The sequence below is a fragment of the Chiloscyllium punctatum genome, chromosome 7, assembly GCF_047496795.1.
Source record: "Chiloscyllium punctatum isolate Juve2018m chromosome 7, sChiPun1.3, whole genome shotgun sequence".
Taxonomy (NCBI): Eukaryota; Metazoa; Chordata; class Chondrichthyes; order Orectolobiformes; family Hemiscylliidae; genus Chiloscyllium; species Chiloscyllium punctatum.
Genome location: NC_092745.1, coordinates 28226195 through 28251276, shown reverse-complemented (window position 1 = coordinate 28251276; position 25082 = coordinate 28226195). Strand labels below are relative to the sequence as shown.

At 45.5% G+C, this 25082-nt stretch overlaps 1 protein-coding gene across 1 annotated transcript in view; it reads left to right on the top strand.

The window, feature by feature from the left end:
• LOC140479528 (probable voltage-dependent R-type calcium channel subunit alpha-1E) overlaps positions 1 to 23448 on the top strand; it is a 28223-nt gene extending 4775 nt beyond the window's left edge. The window contains exons 3-4 of the mRNA XM_072573342.1: positions 8918 to 9086; positions 23138 to 23448. Coding sequence (XP_072429443.1) covers positions 8918 to 9086; positions 23138 to 23448 — 480 coding nt within the window. The remainder of the gene's footprint in view (positions 1 to 8917; positions 9087 to 23137) is intronic.
• The last annotated feature ends 1634 nt before the right edge of the window (positions 23449 to 25082 follow it).

Sequence of the window (25082 nt, the reverse complement as noted above, 5' to 3'; positions counted from 1 at the left end):
TGCCTGATATGGGGGATTTTTAGCTAGGAAGAAAGGTTGGCTCGACTGGGGTTTGTTTTCACTGGAACATAGGAGGTTATGGGATGACCTCATAGGAGTTTATAAGATTGTGAATGGTATAGATAGAGTGGAAAGTACGAGGCTTATTCACAGGGTGGAGGGGTCAATTACTGGGAGGCACAGGTTCAAGGTGCGGTGGGGAGGGTTTAGAAGATACCCTGGCATTCATTGTCAGTTAAGGTTCATTGGACTGATCCCAAGTGTGGAGGGACTGTCTTATGGGGAGATGTTGAGTAGGTCGGGGCAGTACTCATTTAAATTTAAATGAATGACAGGCAAATTAATGGGGTGGCACAGTGGCTCAGTGGTTAGCACTGCTCCCTGACAACACTAGGATCCCAGGTTCGATTCCAGCCTCGGGCGACAGTGTGGAGTTTGCACATTCTCCCCACGTCTGTGTGGGTTTCCTCCCACAGTCCTAAGATGTGCAGGTCAGGTGAATCGGCCACGCTAAATTGCCCATAGTGTTAGGTGCATTAGTCAGAGGGAAATGGGTTACTCTTCGGAGGGTCGGTGTGGACTAGTTGGGCCGAAGGGCCTGTTTCCACACTGTAGATAATCAAACCTTATTGAAACATACAAGAATCTGCAGAGACATGACAGAGCAGATGCAAAGAAGTTACTTCCCGTTGTGGGAGAGTTCAGGACCAGAGAAGTCACATATTTAAGACAGAGATGAGGGGGAATTTCTTCTCCCAGACAGTAGTGACTGCAGAGGGCTGTTGAGATTGGGTCAGAAAGTATTTTCAAGGTTGCGATAGATATTTCTATCAATAAGAGAATCTGGAAAGCAGAATTGAGGATTTTCAGAGCAGACATGATCTCATTGAATGGCAGAACAGACTTGTTGGGCTGATTGGCCGACTTCTGGTCCAAACGTAATGGTTAATGGAGAAGTTTCTACCTTTCTGGTTAATACCCACTGAACACCTTAAGAGAAAGTTAATTACTTTTAATCACTTTGATATGTTGCTTTTGTTAATGTTGCAGTCTCTGAGACTAACGATCTGTGCTTTCTTTGTCTTGCTGGTGTACCAACAATTGCAAACTTCCACCAGGCTGATCCGACTAGCCGTGTCCTTTTGTCACTTCATTGCCGAGGCTTCCAGAATGTAGTTAGCCAGTAAGTCATAGTCATGGAGTCATACAGCACGGAAACACACCCTCCGATCCAACGCACCCAGGCCAACCAGGCTTCCCAAACTAAACTAGTATCATTTGTCTGCATTCGGCCCCCATCCCTCTAAATCTTTCCTGTTCACGTACCTGTCGAAATGTCTTTTAAATGGTGTAACTGCATCTACCACACCCTCTGGAAGCTTGCTGTACATAGGTGCCACGCTTGGTGAGAAAATGTTGCCCCTTTTAAATCTTACCCATCTCACATTTAAACCGATGTCCTCTCATTTTGGACACCCCTTAATGTGGAGAAAAGGCCTTTGCTATTCACCTTATCTATGCCCCTCATGATTTTATAAACCACTATGAGGTCACCTCTGGAAGAACATTCTTAAGGGCCAGACGTCATTGTGCACATTGGCACTGATGACATTGGTAGAAATAGGGATGAGGTCCTGCAGAGTGATTATAGTGAGCTCAGAAAATCCTTTAAAATCCAGGACCTCGACGGTGGTAATCTGTGGATTACTTCCAGTGCCACATGCTAGTGAGGGTAAGAGTAGGAGGGTATGGCAGATAAATGTGTGGCTAAAGAACTGGTGCAGGATGCAGGGATTCAGGTTTTAAGAACATTGGGATCTTTTCTGGGGCAGTGGTGACCTGTTCAAGAGGGTTGGGTTGCACCTGAACTGGAGGGGGACCAATATCTTGGTGGCCAAGTTTACTACAGAGGGGTTAAAGTAGATTAGCAGGGAAGTGAGATTCTTAACAGTAGGGAGATAAGTGTGAGGCTAGAAGGAAATAGAGTATCAGAAATTAAAGAGACAGGGCAGCTGGAACACTGAGCGAGGGATGCCTTTTGGATTAAATTGCATCTATTTCAATGCAAGAGGGCTGACAGGTATGTTGGATGAACTCAGGGCGTGGATAGGTACGTGGGACTGGGATATTACAGCTATTACAGAAACTTGGCTAAGAGAGGGACAGGATTGGCAGCTTGATGTGCCAGGGTGCAGGTACTTTTAGGTGGGACAGAGGTGCTGGAAAGAGAGGAGGGGGAGTTGTATTTTTGATTAAGACGAATATCACAGCAAGTAGTCAGAGATTAAATAACTGAAGGATCGTTCAGTGAGGCTTTGAGGGTGGAGCTAAGAAATTAGAAGGGGATAGCGACATTATTGGGGTTATACTATAGGCCCCCAAATAGAGTCAATGGGAATTAGAGAAACAAATATAGAGGGAGATTGGGAGCAGGAGCATTGTCATAGTGGGGCATTTTAATTTTCCAAACAAAGACTGGGACTGCCAGAGCATTAAAGGCTTAGATGGGGTGGAATTTGTTAAGTGCATTAGGAATGTTTCCTCAAGCAGTGTATAGAGGGCCCTACTTGGGAAGGGGCAAAACTCGACCTCCTCTTGGGAAATAGGGCAGGGCTGGTAACTGAGGTGACAGTGAGGGAGCACTTTGGGACCACGTTTTAAAATAGTGATGGAGGGGGACAAAACTGGTCCAAAGGTTTAAGTTCTAAATTGGGGCAAGGAGAGTGGGGCTTGCAGGGGTTAATTGGAGTAGTTTGTTTGCAGGCAAAGGGACCTCTGGCCAGTGGGAGGCCTTTAGAAGTGAGACAGCTAGAGTTCAAGGTCTATAATCTCGTGTGAGGGTGAAGGGCAAGATTGGCAGGAATAGGGAACACTGGATGGCAAGAAATATTGAGACTTTGACCTGAAAAAAGGAGGAATAACTAAAGAGAGAGAATAGAACCACTCAAGGTCCATAGTGGACATTTATGTGTGGAACCGCAGGAGGTGATGAGGCCCTCAATGAATATTTCTCCCCTGTGATTATCATGGAGAAAGACGTGAAGACTTGGAGAAGTTAGTAGTCATATCTTGGGGAACAGTCCATATCACAGAAGAGGAGGTGTTGGATGTATTAAAATATATGAAGGTGGATAAATCTCCTGGTGCTGACTAGATATATCCAAGAACCCTGCAAGAGATGAAATAGTGGGAGCCCTGGCTGATATTTTTGCATCATCGTTAGCCACGGTTGAGGTCCCAGAAGACGAGAGGGTAGTGAATGTTGTCCCGTTATTCAAGAAGGGCTGCAAAGAAAACCTGGGAACTAAGTTATTTGAGTAGATTCTGAGGGATAATATATACATGCATTTGGAAAGACTGGGTTTGATTAGGAGTACAGCTTTGTGAGTGGGAAATCATGCCTCACAAATTTGTTAGAGTTCTTTGATAAAGTGACCAGGAAGGTTGATGAGGGCAGGGCAGAGATGTAATCATATGGATTTTCGTAAGGCCTTTGATAAGGTTCCACATGGTAGGTTGCTCTGGAAGATTAGAGCTGAACAATGTGTTGCTGGAAAAGCGCAGCAGGTCAGGCAGCATCCAAGGAACAGGAGAATCGATGTTTCGGGCATAAGCCCTTCTTAAAGAAACATTTTCCAGCTCAGATCTCCAGCATCTGCAGTCCTCACTTTCTCCTGCTCTGGAAGATTAGGTCGCATGGAATCCAGGGGGGAGCTGGGTAATTGGTTACAAAATTGGCTTGATGGTAGGAAGCAGGGGGCAATAGTGGAAGGGTGCTTGTCAGACTGGAGGCCTGTGACTCGTGGAGTGCCTCACGGTCAGTGCTGGATCCATTGCAGTTTGTTATCTATATCAATGATTTGGATGAGAATGTACAAGGCATGATTAGTAAGTTTGTTGAAGACACTAAAATAGGTGGTCTTGTGGACAGAGGAAATTGCATTAGGACATTGATCAGCTGGGGGAGTGGGCCGAGAAGTTTAATGGAGTTTAATATAAATAAGTGTGAGGTCTTGCATTTTGGAAAGTCAAATCAAGTTAAGAGTTTCATGGTGAATGGTGGGGCCTTAACAAGTGTAGTTAAGAACATTGGGATGTTGGAGTTCAGGTGCATGATTCTCTGAAAGTGGGGTCACAGATAGACAGGGCAGTGAAGAAGGTTTTTGGCACACTGGTCTTCATCAGGCAGGGCATTGAGTATAGAAGTTGGGAAGTTAGGTTGCAGTTATGCAGGATGTTGGTGAGGCTGCACTTCGAGTATTGTGTTCAGTTTTGGTCACCTTGCTATAGAAAGGATGATATTAAACTGGAAAGAGTGCTGAAGAAAATTAAAAGTCACGAGTTCAAGGTGAGAGGGGAAACGTTTAAGGGAGATATGCGTGGAAATTTCTTCATGCAGAGGGTGGTGGCTGCCTGGAACGCATTGCCAGAAGAGGTGGGCACAACAGCATCATTTAAGATGTATCTAGACAGATACATGAATGGGCAGGGAGCAGAGGGATACAGATCCTTAGAAAATAGGCAACAGGTTTAGGTAGAGAATCTAGATCAGCACAGGCTTAGAGGGCCGAAGGGCCTGTTCCTGTGCTGTAATGTTCTTTATTCTACAAGGATGTTGCCAGAACTCAAGGGTCTGAGTTTTATAGACAGATTGGACAAGCCACAACATTTTTCTTTAGAATGTAGGAGACTGAGGAGGATCTTATAGAGGTGTATAACATCATGAGAGACATGGATAGGGTAAATACACTCAGTCTTTTTCCCAGGGTTGGGGAATTGAGAGCTGAAGTGCATCAGTTTAAGGTTAGAGGGAAAGAGGAAAAGCGAACCTGAGGGCCAACATTTTTACACAGAGGGTGGTACACATATGGAATGAGCTGCCAGTGGAAGTGGTTGACGCAGGTACATTAACAACATTTAAAAGGCATTTGGACAAATTCATGGACAGGGAAGATTTAGAAGGATATAGGCCAAGTGCAGGGAAATGGGGTTAGCATGGAGGGACATTTTGATCGGCACGGACGAGTTTGGGCCAAAGGGTGTGTCTCTATTCTGTAGGACTCTATGAGTCTCCAGGGGAAAAGTCCCCAGCCTATTCTGCCTCTCCTTATAACACAAATCCTCCAGTCTCAGTATCATCCTTGCACCTTTTCCAGTCTAATAATATCCCATCTGTCGTAAGTTTAAAAGTCCAGCAAAGTCCATTTCCTTAAAGAGAAAAAGAAGGTAATGTCTAAAAATAAGTAATAATATTTTTGATGTCCTCTGGGCATGGCAATGTTCAGTGTTTCTATTGCACCTTCCAGAGCAAGAGATCCTAAAACAATGTCTGATGTCCTGTACTCTGTATCCCCGTTTATAATACACAAACCTTCAATGACCCTGCCTCAGGAAAGCACCCAACATAACCGAAGACCCCTCCTACCCTAGTTACACTCTCTTCCACACTCTCCCATCATATAGAAGATACGAAAATTTGAAAACACGTACCAACAGATTCAAGAACAACTTCTTCCCCACTGTTATCAGACTTCTGAATGCACCTCTTATTTATTAGAGTTGACTTTTCTCTGTAGTAGTAACACTAAACTCTGCATTTGGTTCTGTTATCCTGGTGTGCCTATGTCAGACATAATTTTGCCTGGATACTCAGGACCTTGCAGGAAGTTACCAAATTGGGGGCAAGCAAATTACATAAATATTAGGCAGGAGCTGAGGAGCTGTAATTGGGCAAGTCCACGTTTGTTATGTGGGAGCTGTTTAAAGACCTACTGATCAGGGTTCAGGACCAGTATGTTGTAGTAAGGAGGAAGGACTAGGATGACAACCCTTGCATAACGAGGGAGGTTGTGACTTTAGTCAAAAGGTAAAAAGAAGCAGATATAAGGTTAAGGAAGCTAAAATCGGACAGGGCCACTGAGGAGTATAAATGAAAGCAGGAAAGCACTCAAACAGGAAATTCAGAGAGCAAGAAGGGGCTATGAATTGACCTGGGCATGAAGGGTTAAAGAAAATCCCAAGGTATTCTATACATACAGTAAAAGCAAAAGGCTAATGAGGGAGAAGGGAGAACCACTCAAGGATAAATGAGGGAACTTGTGTTTGGAGGCAGACGATATGGGAGACAGGGTCCTAAATGAGTACTTTGCCTCGGTATTCCCCCACGAGAAGGGTATGGAACGTGCAGAGCATGCTAATACGCGAGGGCATTTTGAGATCAAGAAAGAAGTTCAGGAAGGGAAATAGGGATAATTCAGGGAATGGTAGACCAGTGAGTTTCACATCAGTGGTTGGGGAGCTATTGGAGAGAGTTCTCGGTGTTTACGCGCATTTGGAAAGTCATGGCCTAATTAGGGATGGTCAGCATGGCTTTGTGCAGGGCAGGTCATGTCCGAGTAACCTGATTAAGTTTTTCGAGGAGATGACAAAGGTGATCGATGAGGGTAGAGCAGTGGATGTTGTCCACATGGGTTTTTAGTAAGGTCCCTCAGAGGAGGCTCACCTAGAAGATTAAGATGCATGGGATCAACATATAATTGGCCACGTGGATTCAGAATTGACTTGCCCATAGAAGGCAAAGGGCAGAGTTGGAAAGTTATTTGTCTGGCTGGAGGTCCATGACTAGTGGAATTCTGCAGGGATCCATCCTGGGGCCACTGCTGTTTGTGACATATGTGAGTGACTTGGATGAAAATGTGGCTGGGTGGCTGAGTAAGTTTGCAGATGATACAAAGATTGGCCGAGTTGTGGGCGGAGAAATGGTGGATGGAATTTCATCTGAGTAAGTGTGAGGTCCTGCACTTTGGAAGATCAAATCCTAAGGAAAAGTATACAGATAATGGCAGAACCCTAAACAAATACACAACTCCCTGAAAATGGCCAAGCAAGTCAATAAGATGGTAAAGTAACCAGATGGCCTGCTTGCCTTTATTGGACAGGGAATAGAGTCCAAGAGTCAGGACTTGCAGTTTTTAAGACTTTGATTAGGCCACACTTCAAGTATTGTGTTCAATTCTGGTCACCACATTACAGGAAGGATGTGAAGGCTTTAGAGAGGATGCAAAAGAGGTTTATCAGGATGCTGCCTGGATTAGAGGGTATGAGCTATAAGGAGATGCTAGAAAAATTTGGGTTGTTTTCTCTGGAGCAGGGGAGGCTGAGGGGAAACTTGACAGAAGTCTATAAATTTATGAACAAAAACAGAAGTCGCGAGAGAAGCTCAGCAGGTCTGGCAGAATCTGTGAAGAGGAATCAGAGTTATTATGACCCTTCCTCAGAATTGATGTCGCGAACAAAATGGTGCTTTATATTGCAGAAGATAGGGGGAGGGTAAGGGGTAAGGTGGGGCTCAGAGCCCAAAGAGAGAGGAGAACAGTTGGACAGACAAAGGAGTTGATAACGATCTGACTAGTTAATGGAGACTGTTAGTGTCGAACAAAAGGTCGTGTCTAATGGCAAACTATGTGATAAAATTAGGAGATACATAGATAAATTGACGGTCAGAATCTTCTTCCCAGCGTTGAAATGTCTAATGCTAGGGGGCAGGCATTTAAGGTGAAGGGGCAGTTAAAAGCAGATGTAAGGGGCAATTTTTTTTATACAGAGTCTTGAACACTCCAGATTAGAGTGGTGCTGGAAAAGCACAGCAGGTCAGGCAGCATCTGAGGAGCAGGAAAATCAATGTTTCAGGCAAAAGCCCTCCATCAGGAATAGAGGCAGGGTGCCTGCAGGATAGAGATAAATGAGAGGGGGGGTGGGAGTGGGGAGAAAGTAGCAAAGAGTACAGTAGGTGAATGGGGGTGGGGATGAAGGTGATAGGTCAGAGAGGAGGGTGGGGGAAGGTAGCAAAGAGTACAGTGGGTGAATGGGGGTGGGGATGAAGGTGATAGGTCAGAGAGGAGGTTGGAGTGGGTAAGTGGAAAGGAAGATAGGCAGGTAGGACAGGTCATGAGGGTGGTGCTGAGCTGGAAGGTTGGAGCTGGGGTGAGGTGGGGGAAGGGGAAATGAGGAAACTGGTGAAATCCACATTGATGCCCTAAGATTCCGAGGCGGAAGATGAGGCGTTTTCTTCCTCCAGGCGTCGGGTGGTGAGGGAACGGCAGTGGAGCAGGCCCTGGAACTCTGCCAGGGGAGGTAGTGGAGGCAGCTACAATTGGGGGGATTAAGGGGTTTTTAGATAAGCACATGCAAGGAATGGAGAGATGTGGACCAAGGGCAGGCAGAAGGGAGTTGACGTCCTGTTCAGTACAACACCGTTGGCTGAAGGGCCCATTCCTGTGCTGTGTGTCTGTTCTATAGCAGGCAAACAGTACTTTTCACTGTATCTCGGTCCATGTGACAATAATAAATCAAATCAAAATAATGACTTTCTCCGCTGGCAATTGCATTGGATCTCTTTCTGTCTTTCTCTCTTCACTAACATTGTTCGTCCACTTAACTATCTCCTCTGGGTTCAGAAACTGATCCCGAATGGGGGGGGGATGCTGAGGATTGGTTTCAGTTTTGTATCTGATGGGATGATAGGACTGGTCTCACTTTGTGGCAGGCTGTTTGAGTATAGGTATCGATCCAATGGTGGCTATAAGCGTTGGAAATGCTTCAAAATTGATTTTAAAAGACCAAAGCAGAGGATCCCCTCTTATATCCTGGAAGAGGGAAACACCGGGGGCAGGAACAAAGGGATTGAGTGAGAGTAGGCGATAAAATAGCAGCACACAGGTAGGATGTCGGGAAAGTGGGCAGTGCTAATCCTCACTACATACAAGGACAGAGAGAGCCCAGTCAAAACCTAAAGGTACTTCACGGCCAAATAATAATAACGTCTTTGTTATTAAAACACTTTGTGTTAGTATGTGTGTAATTTCAGTGCTGCTGATCCTTCTTCTCTGATGTGTGTTGTTCCTGTGTGACCCGGAAGTCGACAGAAGACATCAGTCCAATGAAACGCTCGTTCTCCACGTTTGCTGGCCACCACTCGAGTGGGACCTGGCTCAATGAGTACTCACTGGAGAGAACCAGCCCAGAGGACCAGTACCAGAAACGGGGCCGCAGACCACTGAGGTCATCTGGCAGGTCTTCAGCTGCAGGTACGCTCAGGCACGACTGAGGACGGCAAGGGTCTTGCGCCTGTGAATGCCGGATTTAAAAAGATTACTGCTTTGGCCTGGGTTGGCAGAGGAGTCATTGGGTTAAAGTTCCTTGCTTGTGTTTTAGCTGTCTCCTGACGGTTGAGCCTTGCAGCATCCCCCTGACTCGTTCACCGGGGGGGGGGGTAGCACCTGCAGCTGGATGCGGCTCGTGCAAATGGTTATTGAGGTAAAAGGGTGTCACTTTGGTGAAATAATTCAAGGTCCCTTGATCATGGGAAAGGGGTGAACAATGGCCGTGTGGTTTATGAGGATGAGTCATGAGCCAAGTGTTTAAAAAGTGTGGCGCTGGAAAAGCACAGCCTGTCAGGAAGCATCGAGGAGCAGGAGAGTCGATGTTTTGAGCATAAGCCCTTCATCAGGAATGAGGTTGCTGAAGGGTTCAAGAGCTTCAGTTAGCTCATGAAGGGCTTACGCCTGAAACATCGACTCTCCTGCTCCTCGGATGCTTCCTGACCGGTTGTGCTTTTCCAGCACCACACGTTTTGACTCTGACCTCCAGCATCTGCAGTCCTCACTTTCTCTCATGAACCAAGTGCTAGAAGGTAAAGTTCACCATAATAAGCAGGACATAACTAATTTTCTATATTCTTACATGGGATGTGGGCATCACAGGCCAGGACAGCAATACTGGACTTTTTTTTTGTTTTTCTCATTGTTTTTCCTCAGAACATGTACTGAAGAATCTGTACCTAAGATGGTGCCGAAAGTGGGGACTTGTAAACTTTCCACTGTATTCATTTGAGTACAGGTGACAATGAAGCTAATTCAGTTCAATTCGTTTGTTGTCCATCGCTAACTGCTTTGCTCGACCATTTTCAGAATCGATCATATTGCTGCGGGTCTGGAGTCACATGGAAACCAGAGCAGTAGGGCCAGCTGGTTTTGTTGCCCGCAAGGGCATTAGCAAGCCAAATGGGTATTTATGCCCAATCAACGATCATTTAATGGTTGTTATTACCGAGACTTGCTTCCAATTCCGCCAATATTCATTGAATTTAAACCCAGGTGCCGTGGAGGGATTTGAACCCCTATTCCCAGAACATTGTTCCCTGGATGACCTATTCCACCTCAGAAAGTCCCAGATGGCCTCCCTCTTCCATGATCACAACTTCCCTTCCCACGTGGTTGACGATGCCGTCCAGCGCATCTCCTCCACTTCACACACCACCACCCTTGAACCCCACCCCTCCCAACGCAACAAGGACAGAAGCCCCCTGGAAACACTCTCGCCTGTGGATTACTGGTCCACTACACCACCAACTCCCACTGATTGATGACAGGAATTACAGTTGAGAAATGGGGGGGTGTCCACAAGTGAGAAATGGGAGGTGTCTACAGGTGAGAAACGAGAGGTGTCTACAGGTGAGAAACGGGGGGTGTCTACAGGTGAGAAACGGGAGGTGTCTACAGGTGAGAAACGGGAGGTGTCTACAGGTGAGAAATGGGAGATGTCTACAGGTGAGAAACGAGAGGTGTCTACAGGTGAGAAATGGGAGGTGTCTACAGGTGAGAAACGGGAGGTGTCTACAGGTGAGAAACAGGAGGTGTCGAAAGAAGAATTTAATACCTGTAATTAATACTTGTACACATACTCTTAAAGGGCAAGAACTCTATTTGTGTCATTAAACAATATAGGGACATGTGAAATGGCACGAAATTATAACTAGAGGTTTATATGAAGATATAAAGCAGTAAAGATTCCCCCAAACTGGTAGAGATACAAAGATAAGTAGCAGCACAACATTGAGAAGAGGATATAAAAGAGAACTTGCAAGGAATACCAAAGTTTTGCAGGCAAATGCAAATAAAATGACTGAACATATCTCCTGAACAGAGAGAGTTAGAGTGGATTTACAAAGATGAAGGGCTCCTGCCCGAAACATCGATTTTCCTGCTCCTCGGATGCTGCCTGACCTGCTGGGCTTTTCCAGCACCACACCAATCTTGACTCTGATCCCCAGCATCTGCAGTCCTCACTTTCACCCTGGATTTACAAAGGCTAAGACATCTTTGATCAAGATGGTAACTTTCTTTAAAGACCTCCCTAATGTGAGAGATAAGGGAATGTCGATGGATATTGTTCAATGAGAGTACCCTGAGCTGCTACCACCAGTACCTGGTTTGGGACTTGCACCATCTAGGATCGTACAACCCTACAACGGAGAGTGAGGTTACCTGAGAAGATCATCGGGGTCTCTCTCCCCTCCATTACAGATATTTACACCACATGCTGCATCTGCAAGGCTAAGGGCATTGTGGAAGAGCCCACACACCCCTCACTCAAACTCCCTCCTGCCTTCAGGCAGAAGATATTAGAACATACGGTTTCTCATGGCCAGAGTTTCTTTCCCCAAGCCATCAGGCTCCTGAACACTGTATGATCGGACTCTTTCCCATCAGAAATTCTTTGCACAGCTTTGATTTGCTGTGAGAAGAATGTCTATTATTTATCATTCTTTTATTACACTGCAACTTTCATGTTTTGCACTTCCTATGCACTTTATGCCATGTATGATTGTGTAGTTTGTGCTGTCCGTGTAGCACCCTCGGTCCTGGAGGAACACTGTCTCGTTTTTATTGTATGAGTCGTATACGGCAGAAATGACAAATACTCTATGTGATCTTTCCGAAGAACGTTCCATACAAGAGACTTTTCATCAACATGGAAGCCGTATGGAATTTGGGTGAGGAATTGGATTGGAAGTAGGAGACGGAGAGTAGGGATAATGTTTGGTGGTAGAAGGAGACTGAAGGGGTTCATACCAAGGCATCAGCTTTATCATTCGCTTCCGCACTTTCCCTCAAGGGGAAGATGAGCACATTCCTCCTCTGGGGGTTCCAATGCGTATTGACACCAACCAGTGCCCAGAGGTCATGCTGCAAACAGGCTAGGATACTGCAGACGATGGAGCTTTGACTGAGTTGCTGTCTCGGGATTTCCAGCCCCCCTTTGTTGTCTTCTCTGCCTTTGCTTTCTGCATTTTTGTTTGGATGCTTATGCTGTAAACAGTGATCCTGAGCCAGCCCCCCTTCCCGGGATTGGCAACTGATATAAAAAAACCCAAAGTGAAATGTTCAGAATGCGCTCACCACGCTTCCTTTAACCATTCTGCGAGTGCGCCTCAGACCCGCGCACTCCATGCTTTGGTGAGTGGTGACCAAGCTAATCTCCATTATGCCTGCCTAAGTTTGGGTGTGCGTGTTTGGCAGGCAAGACTCGGCTGAGTGCCCAGCCTTTTGTCCTGCCGCCCGATCTTCGAAAGATTAGTGACAGGGAATTGGACAGAGAGTCACCCCCCAGGTCCTATCCGAGCGTATATCATGGACTGGGAGCTCACCCAGTTTGGTCCGAAGAAAGATTGATCCGAGTCATTCCGAAACGGGGAGAATTTAGGAACTGTGGACAGACAGAGAGATTTGAGGCCTCCAAGTTCAGAAAGCATGAAAAGCTCACAAGACAGCTCCAAACCAATTGAAGAAGTTGAAAGGAAAGTTTGTGTGGATCTCAAGGTGGCGGTAATCAAAAAGTGTCTGTTTCCAACGCAGAAAGCTCGGGTTTGACTCCACCTGGAAATCTGGGTAACAGTTCTGACCTCTGCGCCTCAGGAGAGAGATACTGGAGGTATGGGGTACAGCACACGTTCACCAGAATGATCCCGAGTTTAACTAAGGCAGTTCATCAACCTGCTTTGCATTCCCTTGCCTTCGGATGATTGCATGGTGATCTAACTGAAATGTGGAGATAACAGAGGTATCGTGGAGGGGAGTTACTGGGGAAGGTGGGTGGGTATGCAGAACAGGGGGATCCCATACTGAAGGTCTGTCAGGAGTGGACTCAGAAAAGGCTGCTTCCCAATAAGGTTGTAGGAATCAGAAACTATGTCCCATCCCCACACCCCCATCTCTATTCCACTGAGCACAACACCCCTCCCCAGAAAACACATTGTGGGGGTTGTTCCGTCAGAAAAATGTCAGATTAAGAAAGTTATTTTTTGACTGGGGAAGGTCATCGAGTTATATGGAACAGTGGCATCTGCCTGACAATGTGGAAAGTTGCCCAGGCAAGTCTTGATGTAAAATAGTGCAGCTCCAACAGCACACAAGACGCTCAACATACAGAGTCGTAGAGATGTACAGCACAGGAAACAGACCCTTCAGCCCAACTCGTCCAGATGTACTAGGAGAAAGTGAGGATTGCAGATCCTAGGGATCAGAGTCAAAAAGTGTGCTGCCGGAAAAACACAGCCAGTCAGGCAGCTTCCGAGGAGCGGGAGAGTCGTTGGTTCCAGCATAAGCTCTTTATCAGGATATCCTAAACTAATCTAGTCTCAAATCACACAACACCAGGTTATAGTCCAACAGGTTTAATTGGAAGCACACTAGCTTTCAGAGCGATGCTCCTTCATCAGGTGATTGTGGAGGGTTCGATCATAACACAGAATTTATAGCAAAGATTTACAGTGTGATGTAACTGAAATTATACATTGAAAAATTGATTGTCTGTTAAGCCTTTCATCTGTTAGAATACAGTGATAGTTTCACTTCTTTCATGTGTAAATCACAAAACCCTTTTTTTAAAGTTTCATTCTCGGGTTAGCTGTTAACAATAGTGATAGCTAGACAATATGTTGAAGGTGTTGGCCCCCTGTGTTCTCTGTCTATGTCCTGATGTTTAGATTGATTCTAATCTAAAAAGTGAGATAACGGAGTTTTACATAAATTCATGCAGTTTTTGAGCTCAGAGTTCTACATGAATGTATGCAGTTTTTGGGCAAAGTACAATGTAACTCTGCAAGTACAAATTCACCCCACAAGATATATGTGTGCATGTGGGTCTTTGTCTGTCTGTGTGTGTGTCTGGGGTGGGGCTTGTGAGTGTGAGAAAGTGTGTGTGTGTGTGTGTGTAGTGAGTGCAGAGTGTCTTAAGTCTGTGAGGGGGTGCATGTGTGAGTGTGGGAGTGTGTGTGTCTATAAGGGTGTGTGTGAGTGTCTGTGTGTACCTAAGTCCGTGTGTATGTGAGAGTGTGTGTGTGTAGGAATATCTGTGTGTGTGTGTGTGTGTGTGTGTGTGTAGTGCAATGATGATCACCTGTAATGTGACATGAACCCAAGGTCCCAGTTGAGACCCTCCCTATGGGTACCAAACTTAGCTATCACCCTCTGCTCGGCCACTTTTCGCTGCTGCCTGTCCCGAAGTCCGCCTTGGAGGATGGTCACCCGAAGGTCCAAGGCTGAATGTCCTGGACCACTGAAGTGTTCCCCAACTGGGAGGGAACCCTCCTGTCTGTTGATTGTTGTGCGGTACCCATTCATCTGTTGTCGTAGCCTTTGCTCGGTTTCCTCAATGTACCATGTCTCCGGGCATCCTTGCCTTCAACGTATAAGATAGACAACGTTGGCTGAGTCACATGAGTACCTGCTATGTACAAGGTGGGAGGTGTTCCCACGCGTAATGGTGTTATCTATGTCCACAATCTGACACGTCTTTCAGCGTCCACCGTGACAGGGTTGTATGGAGTTGTCCTGAGAGCCGGGCAGTTTGCTACGACAATGAACTGTTTGAGGTTTGGCGGTTGTTTAAAGGCAAGTAGTGGAGGTGTGAGGAAGGTCTTGGTGAGATGCTCATCCTCATTGATAATGTGTTGCAGATCACGAAGAACATGACGTAATTTTTCAGCCCCTGGGAAGTACTGAACAACGAAGGGTACCCTGTCGGTTGCAGCCCGTGTCTGTCTCCTGAGGAGGTCATTACGGTTCCTTGCTGTGGCACGTCGGAACTGGCGGTCGATGAGTTGAGCATCGTACCCCGTTCTTGTGAGGGCATCCCTGAGTACTTCCAGGTGCCTGTCAAGTTCCTCCTCATCTGGGCAGATCCGGTGTATGTGTAGGGCTTGTCCATAGGGAATGACTGTTTTAATATGTTTTGGGTGGAAGCTGGAGAAGTGTAGCATTGTGAGGTTATCTGTGGGTTTGCGGTAGAGTGTGGTGCTAAGGTGTCCATCCTTGATGGAGATGCACGTGTCCAAGAATGAGACAGATAGTTGAGAGTAATCCATGGTGAGTTTGATGGTGGGATGAAACTTGTTGATGTCACTGTGTAGTTTTATCAGTGACTCCTCGCCATGGGTCCAGAGGAAGAAAATGTCATCAATGTACCTGGTGTACAATGTTGGTTGGAGATCCTGCATTGAGAAGAAATCTTGTTCAAACCTGTACATAAAAATGTTGGCATATTGGGGTGGAAATTTGGTCCCCATGACTGTTCCGTGTGTCTGGATGAAGAATTGGTTGTCAAAGATGAAGACGTTATGATCGAGGATAAAGCGGATGAGTTTTAGGATGGTGTTTGGAGATTGGCAGTTGTTGGTGTTGAGTACTGAGGCTGTTGCTGCGATGCCATCCTTGTGGGGGATGCTGGTGTAGAGTGCGGAAACGTCCATTGTGACAAGGAATGCTCCCGGTTCGACTGGTCCGTGGGACAGGCAGCAGTGGAAAGTGGCCGAGCAGAGGCTGATAGCTAAGTTCGGTACCCATAGGGAGGGCCTCAACCAGGACCTTGGGTTCATGTCACATTACAGGTGATCACCATTGCACTACATACACACACACACACACTCACACTCTCACATACGCATGGACACAGGTACACACAGACGCGCACACAGGCACCCACACACACCCTTATAGACACACACACTCCCACACTCACACATGCAGCCCCTCACAGACTTAAGACACTCTGCACTCACCACACACACACACACACACACACACACACATTCTCATACTCACACCCCCACCCCAGACACACACACACACACTCACAGACAAAGACCCACATGCACACATATATCTTGTGGGATGAATTTGTACTTGCAGAGTTACATTGTACTTTGCCCAAAAACTGCATACATTCATGTAGAACTCTGAGCTCAAAAACTGCATGAATTTATGTAAAACTCTGTTATCTCACTTTTTAGATTGGAATCAATCTAAACATCAGGTCATAGACAGAGAACACAGGGGGCTAACACCTTCAACATATTTCGCTGCTCGTTGGAGGCTGCCTGAACTGCTGTGCTCTTCCAGCACCACTAATCCAGTATTTGGTTTCCAGCATCTGCAGTCATTGTTTTTACCTTCAACATATTGTCTAGCTATCACCATTGTTAACAGCTAACCCGAGAATGCAACTTTTTAAAAAAGTTTTGTGATTTACACATGAAAGAAGTGAAACTATCACTGTATTCTAACAGATGAAAGGCTTAACAGACAATCAATTTTTCAATGTATAATTTCAGTTACATCACACTGTAAATTTTTGCTATAAATTCTGTGTTACGATTGAGCCCTCCACAATCACCTGATGAAGGAGCATCGGTCCGAAAGCTAGTATGCTTCCAATTAAACCTGTTAGACTATAACCTGGTGTTATGTGATTTTTAACTTTGTACACCCCAGCCCAACACCGGCATCTCCGAATCATAATCTAGTCTCATTTGCCAGCACCCGGCACATATCCCTCCAAACCCTTCCTATTCATATACCCATCCAGATTCCTCTTAAATGTTGCAATTGTACCAGCCTCCACCACTTCCTCTGGCAGCTCATTCCATACACGTACCACACTCTGCGTGAAAAAGTTGCCCCTTAGATCCCTTTTATATCTTTCCCCTCTCACCCTAAACTTATGCCATCTAATTCTAGAATCCCCACTCCAGAGAAAAGATCTTATCTATTCACCATATCCATGCCCCTCATAATTTTGTAAACCTCTACAAAGTCACCCCTCAGCCTCCAACGCTCCAGGGAAACAGCCCCAGACTATTCAGCCTCTCCCTGTAGCTCAAATCCTCTGACCCTGGCAACACCTTTGTAAGTCTTTTCTGAACACTTTCAAGTTTCACAACATCTTTCCGATAGGAAGGAGACCAAAATTGCACGTAATATTCCAACAGTGGCCTAACCAATGTCCTGTATAGCCGCAACATGACCTCCCAACTCCTGTACTCAATACTCTGACCAATAAAGGAAAGCATACCAAACGCCTTCTCCATTATCCTATCGACCTGCGACTCCACTTTCAAGGAGCTATGAATCTGCACTCCAAGGTCTCTTTGTTCAGCAACACTCCCTAGGACCTTACCATTAAATCTTGCTAAGATTTGCTTTCCCAAAATGCAGCACCTCGCAATTATTTAAATTAAACTTCATCTGCCACTTCTCAGCCCATTGGCCCATCTGGTGAAGATCCCGTTGTAATCTGAGGTAACCTTCTTCGCTGTCCACTACACCTCCAATTTTGGTGTCATCTACAAACTTACTAACTGTACCTCTTATGCTCACATCCAAATCATTTATGTAAATGACAAAAAGTAGAGGACCCAGCACTGATCCTTGTGGCACTCCACTGGTCACTGGCCTCAGTCTGAAAAAACAACCCTCCACCACCACCCTCTGTCTTCTACCTTTGAGTCAATTCTGTATCCAAATGGTTAATTCTCCCTGTATTCCATAAGATTTACCTTGCTAACCAGTTTCCCATGGGGAACCTTGTCAAACACCTTACTGAAGTCCATATAGATCACGTCTACCACTCTAGCCTCATCAATCCTCTTTGTTACTTCTTTCAAAAACTCAGTCAAGTTTGTGAGACATGATTTTCCACAAGGAAAAGCCATGTTGTCGATCCCTAATCAGTCCTTGCCTTTCCAAACAGATTCAAATCCTGTCCCTCAGGATTCCCTCCAACAACTTGCCCACCACCGACATCAGGCTCACTGGCCTTTAGTTCCCTGGCTTGTCCTTACCACCCTTACCTACCACCACGTTAGCCAACCTCCAATCTTTCAGCACCTCACCTGTGACTATCGATGATACAAATTTCTCAGCAAGAGGCCCAGCAATCACTTCCCTAGCTTCCCACAGAGTTCTAGGGTACACCTGATCAGGTCCTGGGGATTTATCCACTTTTACCTGTTTCAAGACATCCAGCACTTTCTCCTCTGTAATATGGACATTTTTCAAGATGTCACCATTTATTTCCCCACATTCTATATCTGCCATGTCCTTTTCCACTGATGCAAAATACTCATTTAGTATCTCCCCCATCTCCTGCTGTCCCACACATAGGCTGCCTTGCTGATCTTTGAAATGCCCTATTCTCTCCCTAGTTACCCTTTTGTCCTTAATGTATTTATAAAAACCCTTTGGATTCTCTGTAAATCCAATTCACCAAAGCTATCTCATGTCCCCTTTTTGCCCTCCTGATTTCCCTCTTAAGTATACTCCTACTGCCTTTATACTCTTCTAAGGATTCACTCGATCTATCCTGTCTATACCTGACATATGCTTCCTTCTTTTTCTGAACCAAGCCCTCAATTTCTTTACTCATCCAGCATTCCCTATACCTACCAGCCTTTCCTTTCACCCTGACAGGAATATACTTTCTCTGGAGTCTCGTTATCTCATTTCTGAAGGCTTCCCATTTCCCACCATCCATTTACCTGCGAACATCTGCCCCCAGTCAGCTTTTGAAAGTTCTTGCCTAATACCGTCAAAATTGGTCTTTCTCCAATTTAAAACTCCAACTTTTAGATCCAATCTATCCTTTTCCATCACTATTTTAAAACTAGTAGAATTTTGGTCGTTGGCCCCAAAGTGCTCCCCCCACTGACACCTCAGTCTCCTGCCCTGCCTTATTTCCCAAGAGTAGGTCTAGTTTTACACCTTCTCTAGTAGGTTCATCCACATACTGAGTCAGAAAACTTTCTTGTTCACACTTGACAAATTCCTCTCCATCTAAACCCTGAACACCATGGCAGTCCCAGTCTCTGTTTGGAAAGTTAAAATCCTCTACCATAACCACCCTATTATTCCTACTGATAACTGAAATCTCCCTGTCAGTGAATAAAATAAAACATGGCCGAATGGTACAATCTTGCAAACAGTGATGGCAATGTAAATTAATTCAATATTAAGTTTAAAACGGGAGGAGGGAGAGAGTTACGAGACAAAATTTTAAATGTTAATTCGGTAAGCTTTGAAGTAATGAGGGATAAGTTATTCCCCACCCATGGGCTGGGTTATTGCACACTGCCCTTGTTTTTCTAATTCAAGCCATCAATCACTGAGTCTATTGGTCAATCTCAATCCCTCATGCACTGCCTATGTTACACTAAACTGAGCACACGAAAATTGTAACGCTGTAACGTAATTTCTGCTTCCTGAAAATACTCCCATACACGAAACTCGGAGCTCCATTGTTCCAACATGGCAGTGGACCCATCTGCTAATTAAACCAAACACCCAGAATAGCTGACCCCGCCCCGTCATCTATTAACGTATGAGTGACAGAGAACTCCCAAATTCCACTATTTAAAGAAAATAATATCAATTTTTTCCTTAATTCTAAAAGTGAACATTGAACAGCTGTTCACAACTCTGAGCACCCCTTTCTCTGAAATGTGTATTACTTGCCTCCAACCCCATAACAATATGCAGTTCCAATCAGACACTTATTACCTCACCTTAACTTCGAAACCACACAGCCGTTGTCATCTTCGGTGTCTTTCTTCTTCCGGCTGAAGTTCTCCCTGGGTCGTCCACTTTCTTTTTACTGTGGAAAGGTACCATTATGGATGGCACAGTGGCTCAGTGATTAGCACTGCTGCCTCACAGCATCAGGGACCTGAGTTTGATTCCAGCCTCGGGCGACCATCAGTGTGGAGTTTGCACATTCTCCCGGTATCTGTGTGGGTTTCCTCTCACAATCCAAAGATGTGCAGGTCAGGTGAATTGGCCATGCTCAATTGCCCATAGTGTTAGGTGCGTTAGTCAGGTACATATATAGAGTAGGGGAAATGGGTCTGGGTGGGCTTCTCTTTGGAGGTGTGGGCTGAAGGGCCTGTTTCCACACTGTAGGCAATCTAACCTAAAAAGAAAATAGAAAGTGTTTCAATGTTTTGGGTCTCTGTCTCTTAATGGTAGTTGCTCCGCCTGATTTTTAAAATCCCTACCTTTTTTGATATCCCCAACATCGAATTGTCTCATTGGTTCGATGTTGGCAAAACAATCAATTCAAACTCAATTGGGTTTTCATATCCTGGGGCATAATTTAAACTTGAGAGGGTGGTGCTAGAAAAGCACAGCAGGTCAGGCAGCATTCGAGGAGCAGGACAATCGACATTTCAGGTACTAAACCCTCCATCAGGACCCGAAACGTCAATTCTCCTGCTCCTCGGCTGCTTACCTGAACAGCTCTGCTTTTCCGCACCACACTCTCGACTTAGATCTGTAGCATCCTCGTTTTCTCCTGCATTATTTAAAAAGTATCTGATGGGTATATGAATAGCAAGGGTTTGGAGGGATATGGGCCGGGTGCTGGCAGGTGGGACTAGGTTGGGTTGGGATATCTGGTCGGCATGGACGGGTTGGACCGAAGGGTCTGTTTCCGTGCTGTACTCTATAATGTGGACTGGTCAAATTCGAACTGTTGTCAAAACAGCAACCAACTCATCTTTCCAGTTCACACCCAAATGTTACATATTTTCAGTTTTCCAGTACACTCTGAGACTGCTTCTGTAAGCTCTCCGTGCCGAACAGCATTCACTCTCTCTTAAAGGTACAGTTAATTCTGTAGTTCAACTTCATAACATCATGCAGAACAAAGAAAAACTACTGGGAATACTGCAGCACTCCACGTCCATTATCTGAGCAACATGAGTTCACCTGGAAACAAACTGACCAATGGTGACTGGCTCCTGTTCCTCCGCATGTAAATATAGTCAGCAGTGTTCACGAGATGTGTACCCAAGTACCTACCTCCAGCCTGACTAGTAACAGAGAGACAGCACAATCTACAAGGGGAAGCAGCCTCTCGACCTTTTTTTTTGAAAAAAATAGTCATGGTTGGCTGCAAGTGCAAAATTTATTGTTGGAGTTCAATCCTGGTTGGCTTGTTAAAGGAAACGTCATGTCGAACTGGAACGGCTGCAAACAAGGTTGGCAAGGATGTCGCCAGGACCGGTGGGTTCGAGTTATGTGGAGATGCTGGGTAGACCGGGACATTTTCCTCGGGAACGTTAAGAGGTTGAGGGGGTGACAGCTTTATAAAATGATGAAGGGCATAGATAAGGTAATAGCCAAGGTCCTTTCCCCAGGGTCCAAAACTAGGGAGCAGAGGTAGAAACGGTGAGACGGGGAGAGAATTGAAATGGACTTGATGGGCCACTTTTTCACACGGAGGGTGGTGAAGGAGCTGCCAGAGGAAGGGTGGGGGTCGGTACGGTACAATATTTAAAAGACATTTGGACAGGTACATGGATAGGAAAGGTTCAAAGGGGCCAAATGGGACGAGTTAAGTTTAGGATACCTGTTCAGCATGGAAATGTTGGGCTGAAGGGTGTGTTTCCGTGCTGTATGACTCTGACTCTATCACTAGTTTAAACAGCTGGTTAAAAAGCCTATGCTCTTGCTTGTTTGTCACGTATAATGTAAGTCTCTAATCCTAAATATGATCTCATCTCAAGGCTTAGTGTTTCCTTGGCTTTATCTTAGCTACATAAAAACATGTCCCTGGCTATCGATGATGAATGATGAACCTGGAGCATCTGAAAGGAAATCAGAGATTTACAACCTCCACACAGAATGGGAAAGCGAATTCTGTTCACAACTGTAAAAGACTGATGTGTCACCAAGGTGTGTCAAGAAGTAAAAAGGTGAATTTGGAACGACACTGCACAACAGTACACGTTAAATTCAAGGACAGTTTTCCCTTGACCAGCATGCTTCGGACAAAGAGAATTGATGAGCTGAAGGCCATTTTGAAAACTCAGTGTCATTTTTCTCTCAACCAACCTGCACTAAAGCTTCATTTTGCACTTTGGCAGAACACAGGAAATCATTCGTGGATGATGGAGGAATCAAAGACTATGGCTGCTGGCTCTTTCCTCAAAGACTTTAACAGCAAAGAAGGAATAATAAGGGCAATCCAGAGGGTTGTACTCCCACAGGAGCAAGATGGGTGGAATCTTTATCTGAAGAGGTCTGTCAGCAACTACACAGGACCTGAAGGACTCTGAATGCATTCACTGCAGTTCCATGAATCTTTGACATGGATGACACAACTCACAGCTGGTTGTTTTTTAAAGACGTAACCACTAAAGAGGATCTCCTCACCCTTTTGTCCTTAAAGAGAGAACAAAGGGCGAGGGTATCTCAAACAAATTCAAAAGGCATGTGCTTGAGAAAAACATTCTGACACGTTGTTAAACCTAACAGAGCCTATTATCAGGCCAGTTCCAAGTATTACTCTGAATACTTTTGACAAATGCGAGGCCTTTACAAGGTGAGCATACTATCATGCAGCATGGAAACAGACCCTTTGGTCCAATTCATCCACACCAATCAGACATTCCAATCTGATATCGTTCCATTTGCCAGCATTTGGCCTATATCCCACTAAACCCTTCGTCAACTTATTCAGATGCTTTTTAACTGTTGCAATTGTACTTGTCTCCACCACTTCCTCTGGCAACTCATTCCATACATGAACTGCCTCCCCCATCCCCCCCCCCCCCCAGGTGAAAATGTTATCTCTCAGGTGCTTTTTAAATCTTTCTCCTCTCATCTTAAAGCTAGCCCTCGAGTTTTAGACTCCCCTCCACTGGGAAAAAGACCTTGGCTATTCACCTTACCTTGTCCCCCATGATTTAATCAACCTTTATAAGGTCACCCCCTCAGCCTCCAACGCTCCAGAAAAAAAGGCTTCAGTTTTAATTCCCCCAGGCTTTGTGACAACTAATGCGATTATTGCTGGGCCTCTGCGCCACACTCCTTCCCTTAGCTGGGCTTAGCGTTCTGATCCATGCTGGCTTGGACTGTTTTGAGTTATCTTTGCCTTGATGTACTTACTATTATTATAATCGCAGTCTTAAGAACGGAATGAGCTTGTTGCATGTTCTCAGAGATGTGTCTCGCTTTCACAGGGCTGCGAACAGTGGACATCCCTTATATAGACAGCCTGGACAGAGGCCGTTCAAAGGAAAGGAAACACTTGCTGTCACCTGATCGATCCCTATGCAGCTCAGCAGAACGTGCTCAGTATCCACAGCACCATCCCCGGGATGGGCGGCTCTCTCGGTCCCCTAGTCTCAGCAGGTCTCACTCCCACCGGGGACAGGTAGGCCCCAGGCTTGTGCTCATATCAGATGGTTCCTGTATGTACTTTAATACGAAGACGAGGGAGCTGATATTTATTGGGCAGAGTTCAACAAATGAGTCCGAGTGTGTTAAATAGTTATGACTAGTCAAACTTCAAGGAATTAAACCTTACTGGTTTTCACTGAGAAGAGTAGGTGGTAAGGGTAGAATTCTGTCTGGATGTGAGCTAAGGAATATACCTCATTTCAACATTGAAATGCAATGTGCTGCGGTCAGACCAGATCTGAGCTCAGAATGTGGGAAATTGAAGCACAGAGGCTGAGCTGGTTGATAAAGAGAAATTCACACTTTATCCAAAGTTCCAGGTCATTACCACTCGCTGTGAGGAAATGTCCTTCCTCATATGACCCCTTCCTCTGCCTTTCCTGTATCGCCTGACCAAAAACCTTCAATCTAGGTCCCCTCGTCTCTGAACCATCAGCCAATGGGAGCAGTTTTTCCTTGTCTCTCTTATCCAAACCCATTATAATCCTGTTCACCTCAACCTAATCTCTCCTTGATTCTAAATTCTAAAGGAAGTGGAGTATAAAAGTAGGGAGGTTTTGTGAAACTGTGCAAAGCACTAGTCAGACCACACCTGGAATATTTTATTTTAAAGGGAATTGAGTACAAAAACAGGGAGGTGTTGGAAAGTAAGAGCTCTAGAAGGCACCAGTCAGCTGGAATACTGTGGACAGTTTTGGGGCCCTTCTGCAAGGAGAGGTAGACTGACATTGGAGGCTGATCTGTGGTACGAAAAGACTGTCTTATGAGGAGAGGCTGAGTAGGTTGGGCCTGGAATATAGAGGAATGTGAAGCGACTTTACTGAAACCTACTCTATTCTGAGGCGACTTGACAGAGCAGCTGCAGAAAGGTTGTTTCCTCCAGTTGGAGAGTTCAAAACCAGACGGCAGATTTTTAGAATAAGGGGGCTCCTGTTTAAGATAGAGATGAGGAGAAATTCCTTCTCTGAGGGGAGTGAATCTGTGCATTTCTTTATCACAAGTGGCTGTCGAGGTTAGACTATTAAGTATATTCAAGGCTGAGACTGATTTTTTAATTGGGAAGGGAGTTAAGAGTTATGGGGAAAAGGCAGGAGACTGGAGTCGAGTATGATCAGATCAACTGTGATCTCATTTAAATGGTGCCGAGAGCTCAATGGGCAGAATGGTTTCCCTCGGGCTGCCACGTTTTGTGGCCTGACATCTTCCAGTCTGACGCCAGGACAGGCCAGAAGGTGATTGGAACTCACAGTGATGGGAGAAGGTAGGAAAATCCAGATGTGAGCCTGTGGGTGGAATTGTACAAACATTTGTATTTTTATCTCATGTTCCCCCCTACAGGACGTGGACGGCCAGTCAGGCAGCATGCGAGGAGCAGGAGAATCAACGTTTCGGGCAAAAGCCCGTCATCAGGAATGCTCGAAACTTCGACTCTCCTGCTCCTCGGATACTGCCTGACCCGCTGTGCGTTTCCAGCGCCACAATCTTCGAGTCTGATCTCCAGCATCTGCAGTCCTCACTTTCACCCAGCTACAGAACTTCCCAAACATAGTATTGCCGATGACTTAGAGTCGTGGAGTCACAGAGATGTACAGCCTGGAAACAGACCCTTCGGTCCAACTCGTCCATGCCGACCAAATATCCGAAATTAATCTAGTCCCATTTGCCAGCATTTGGCCCATATCCCCCTAAACCCTTCCTATTCATATACCCATCTATATGCCTTTT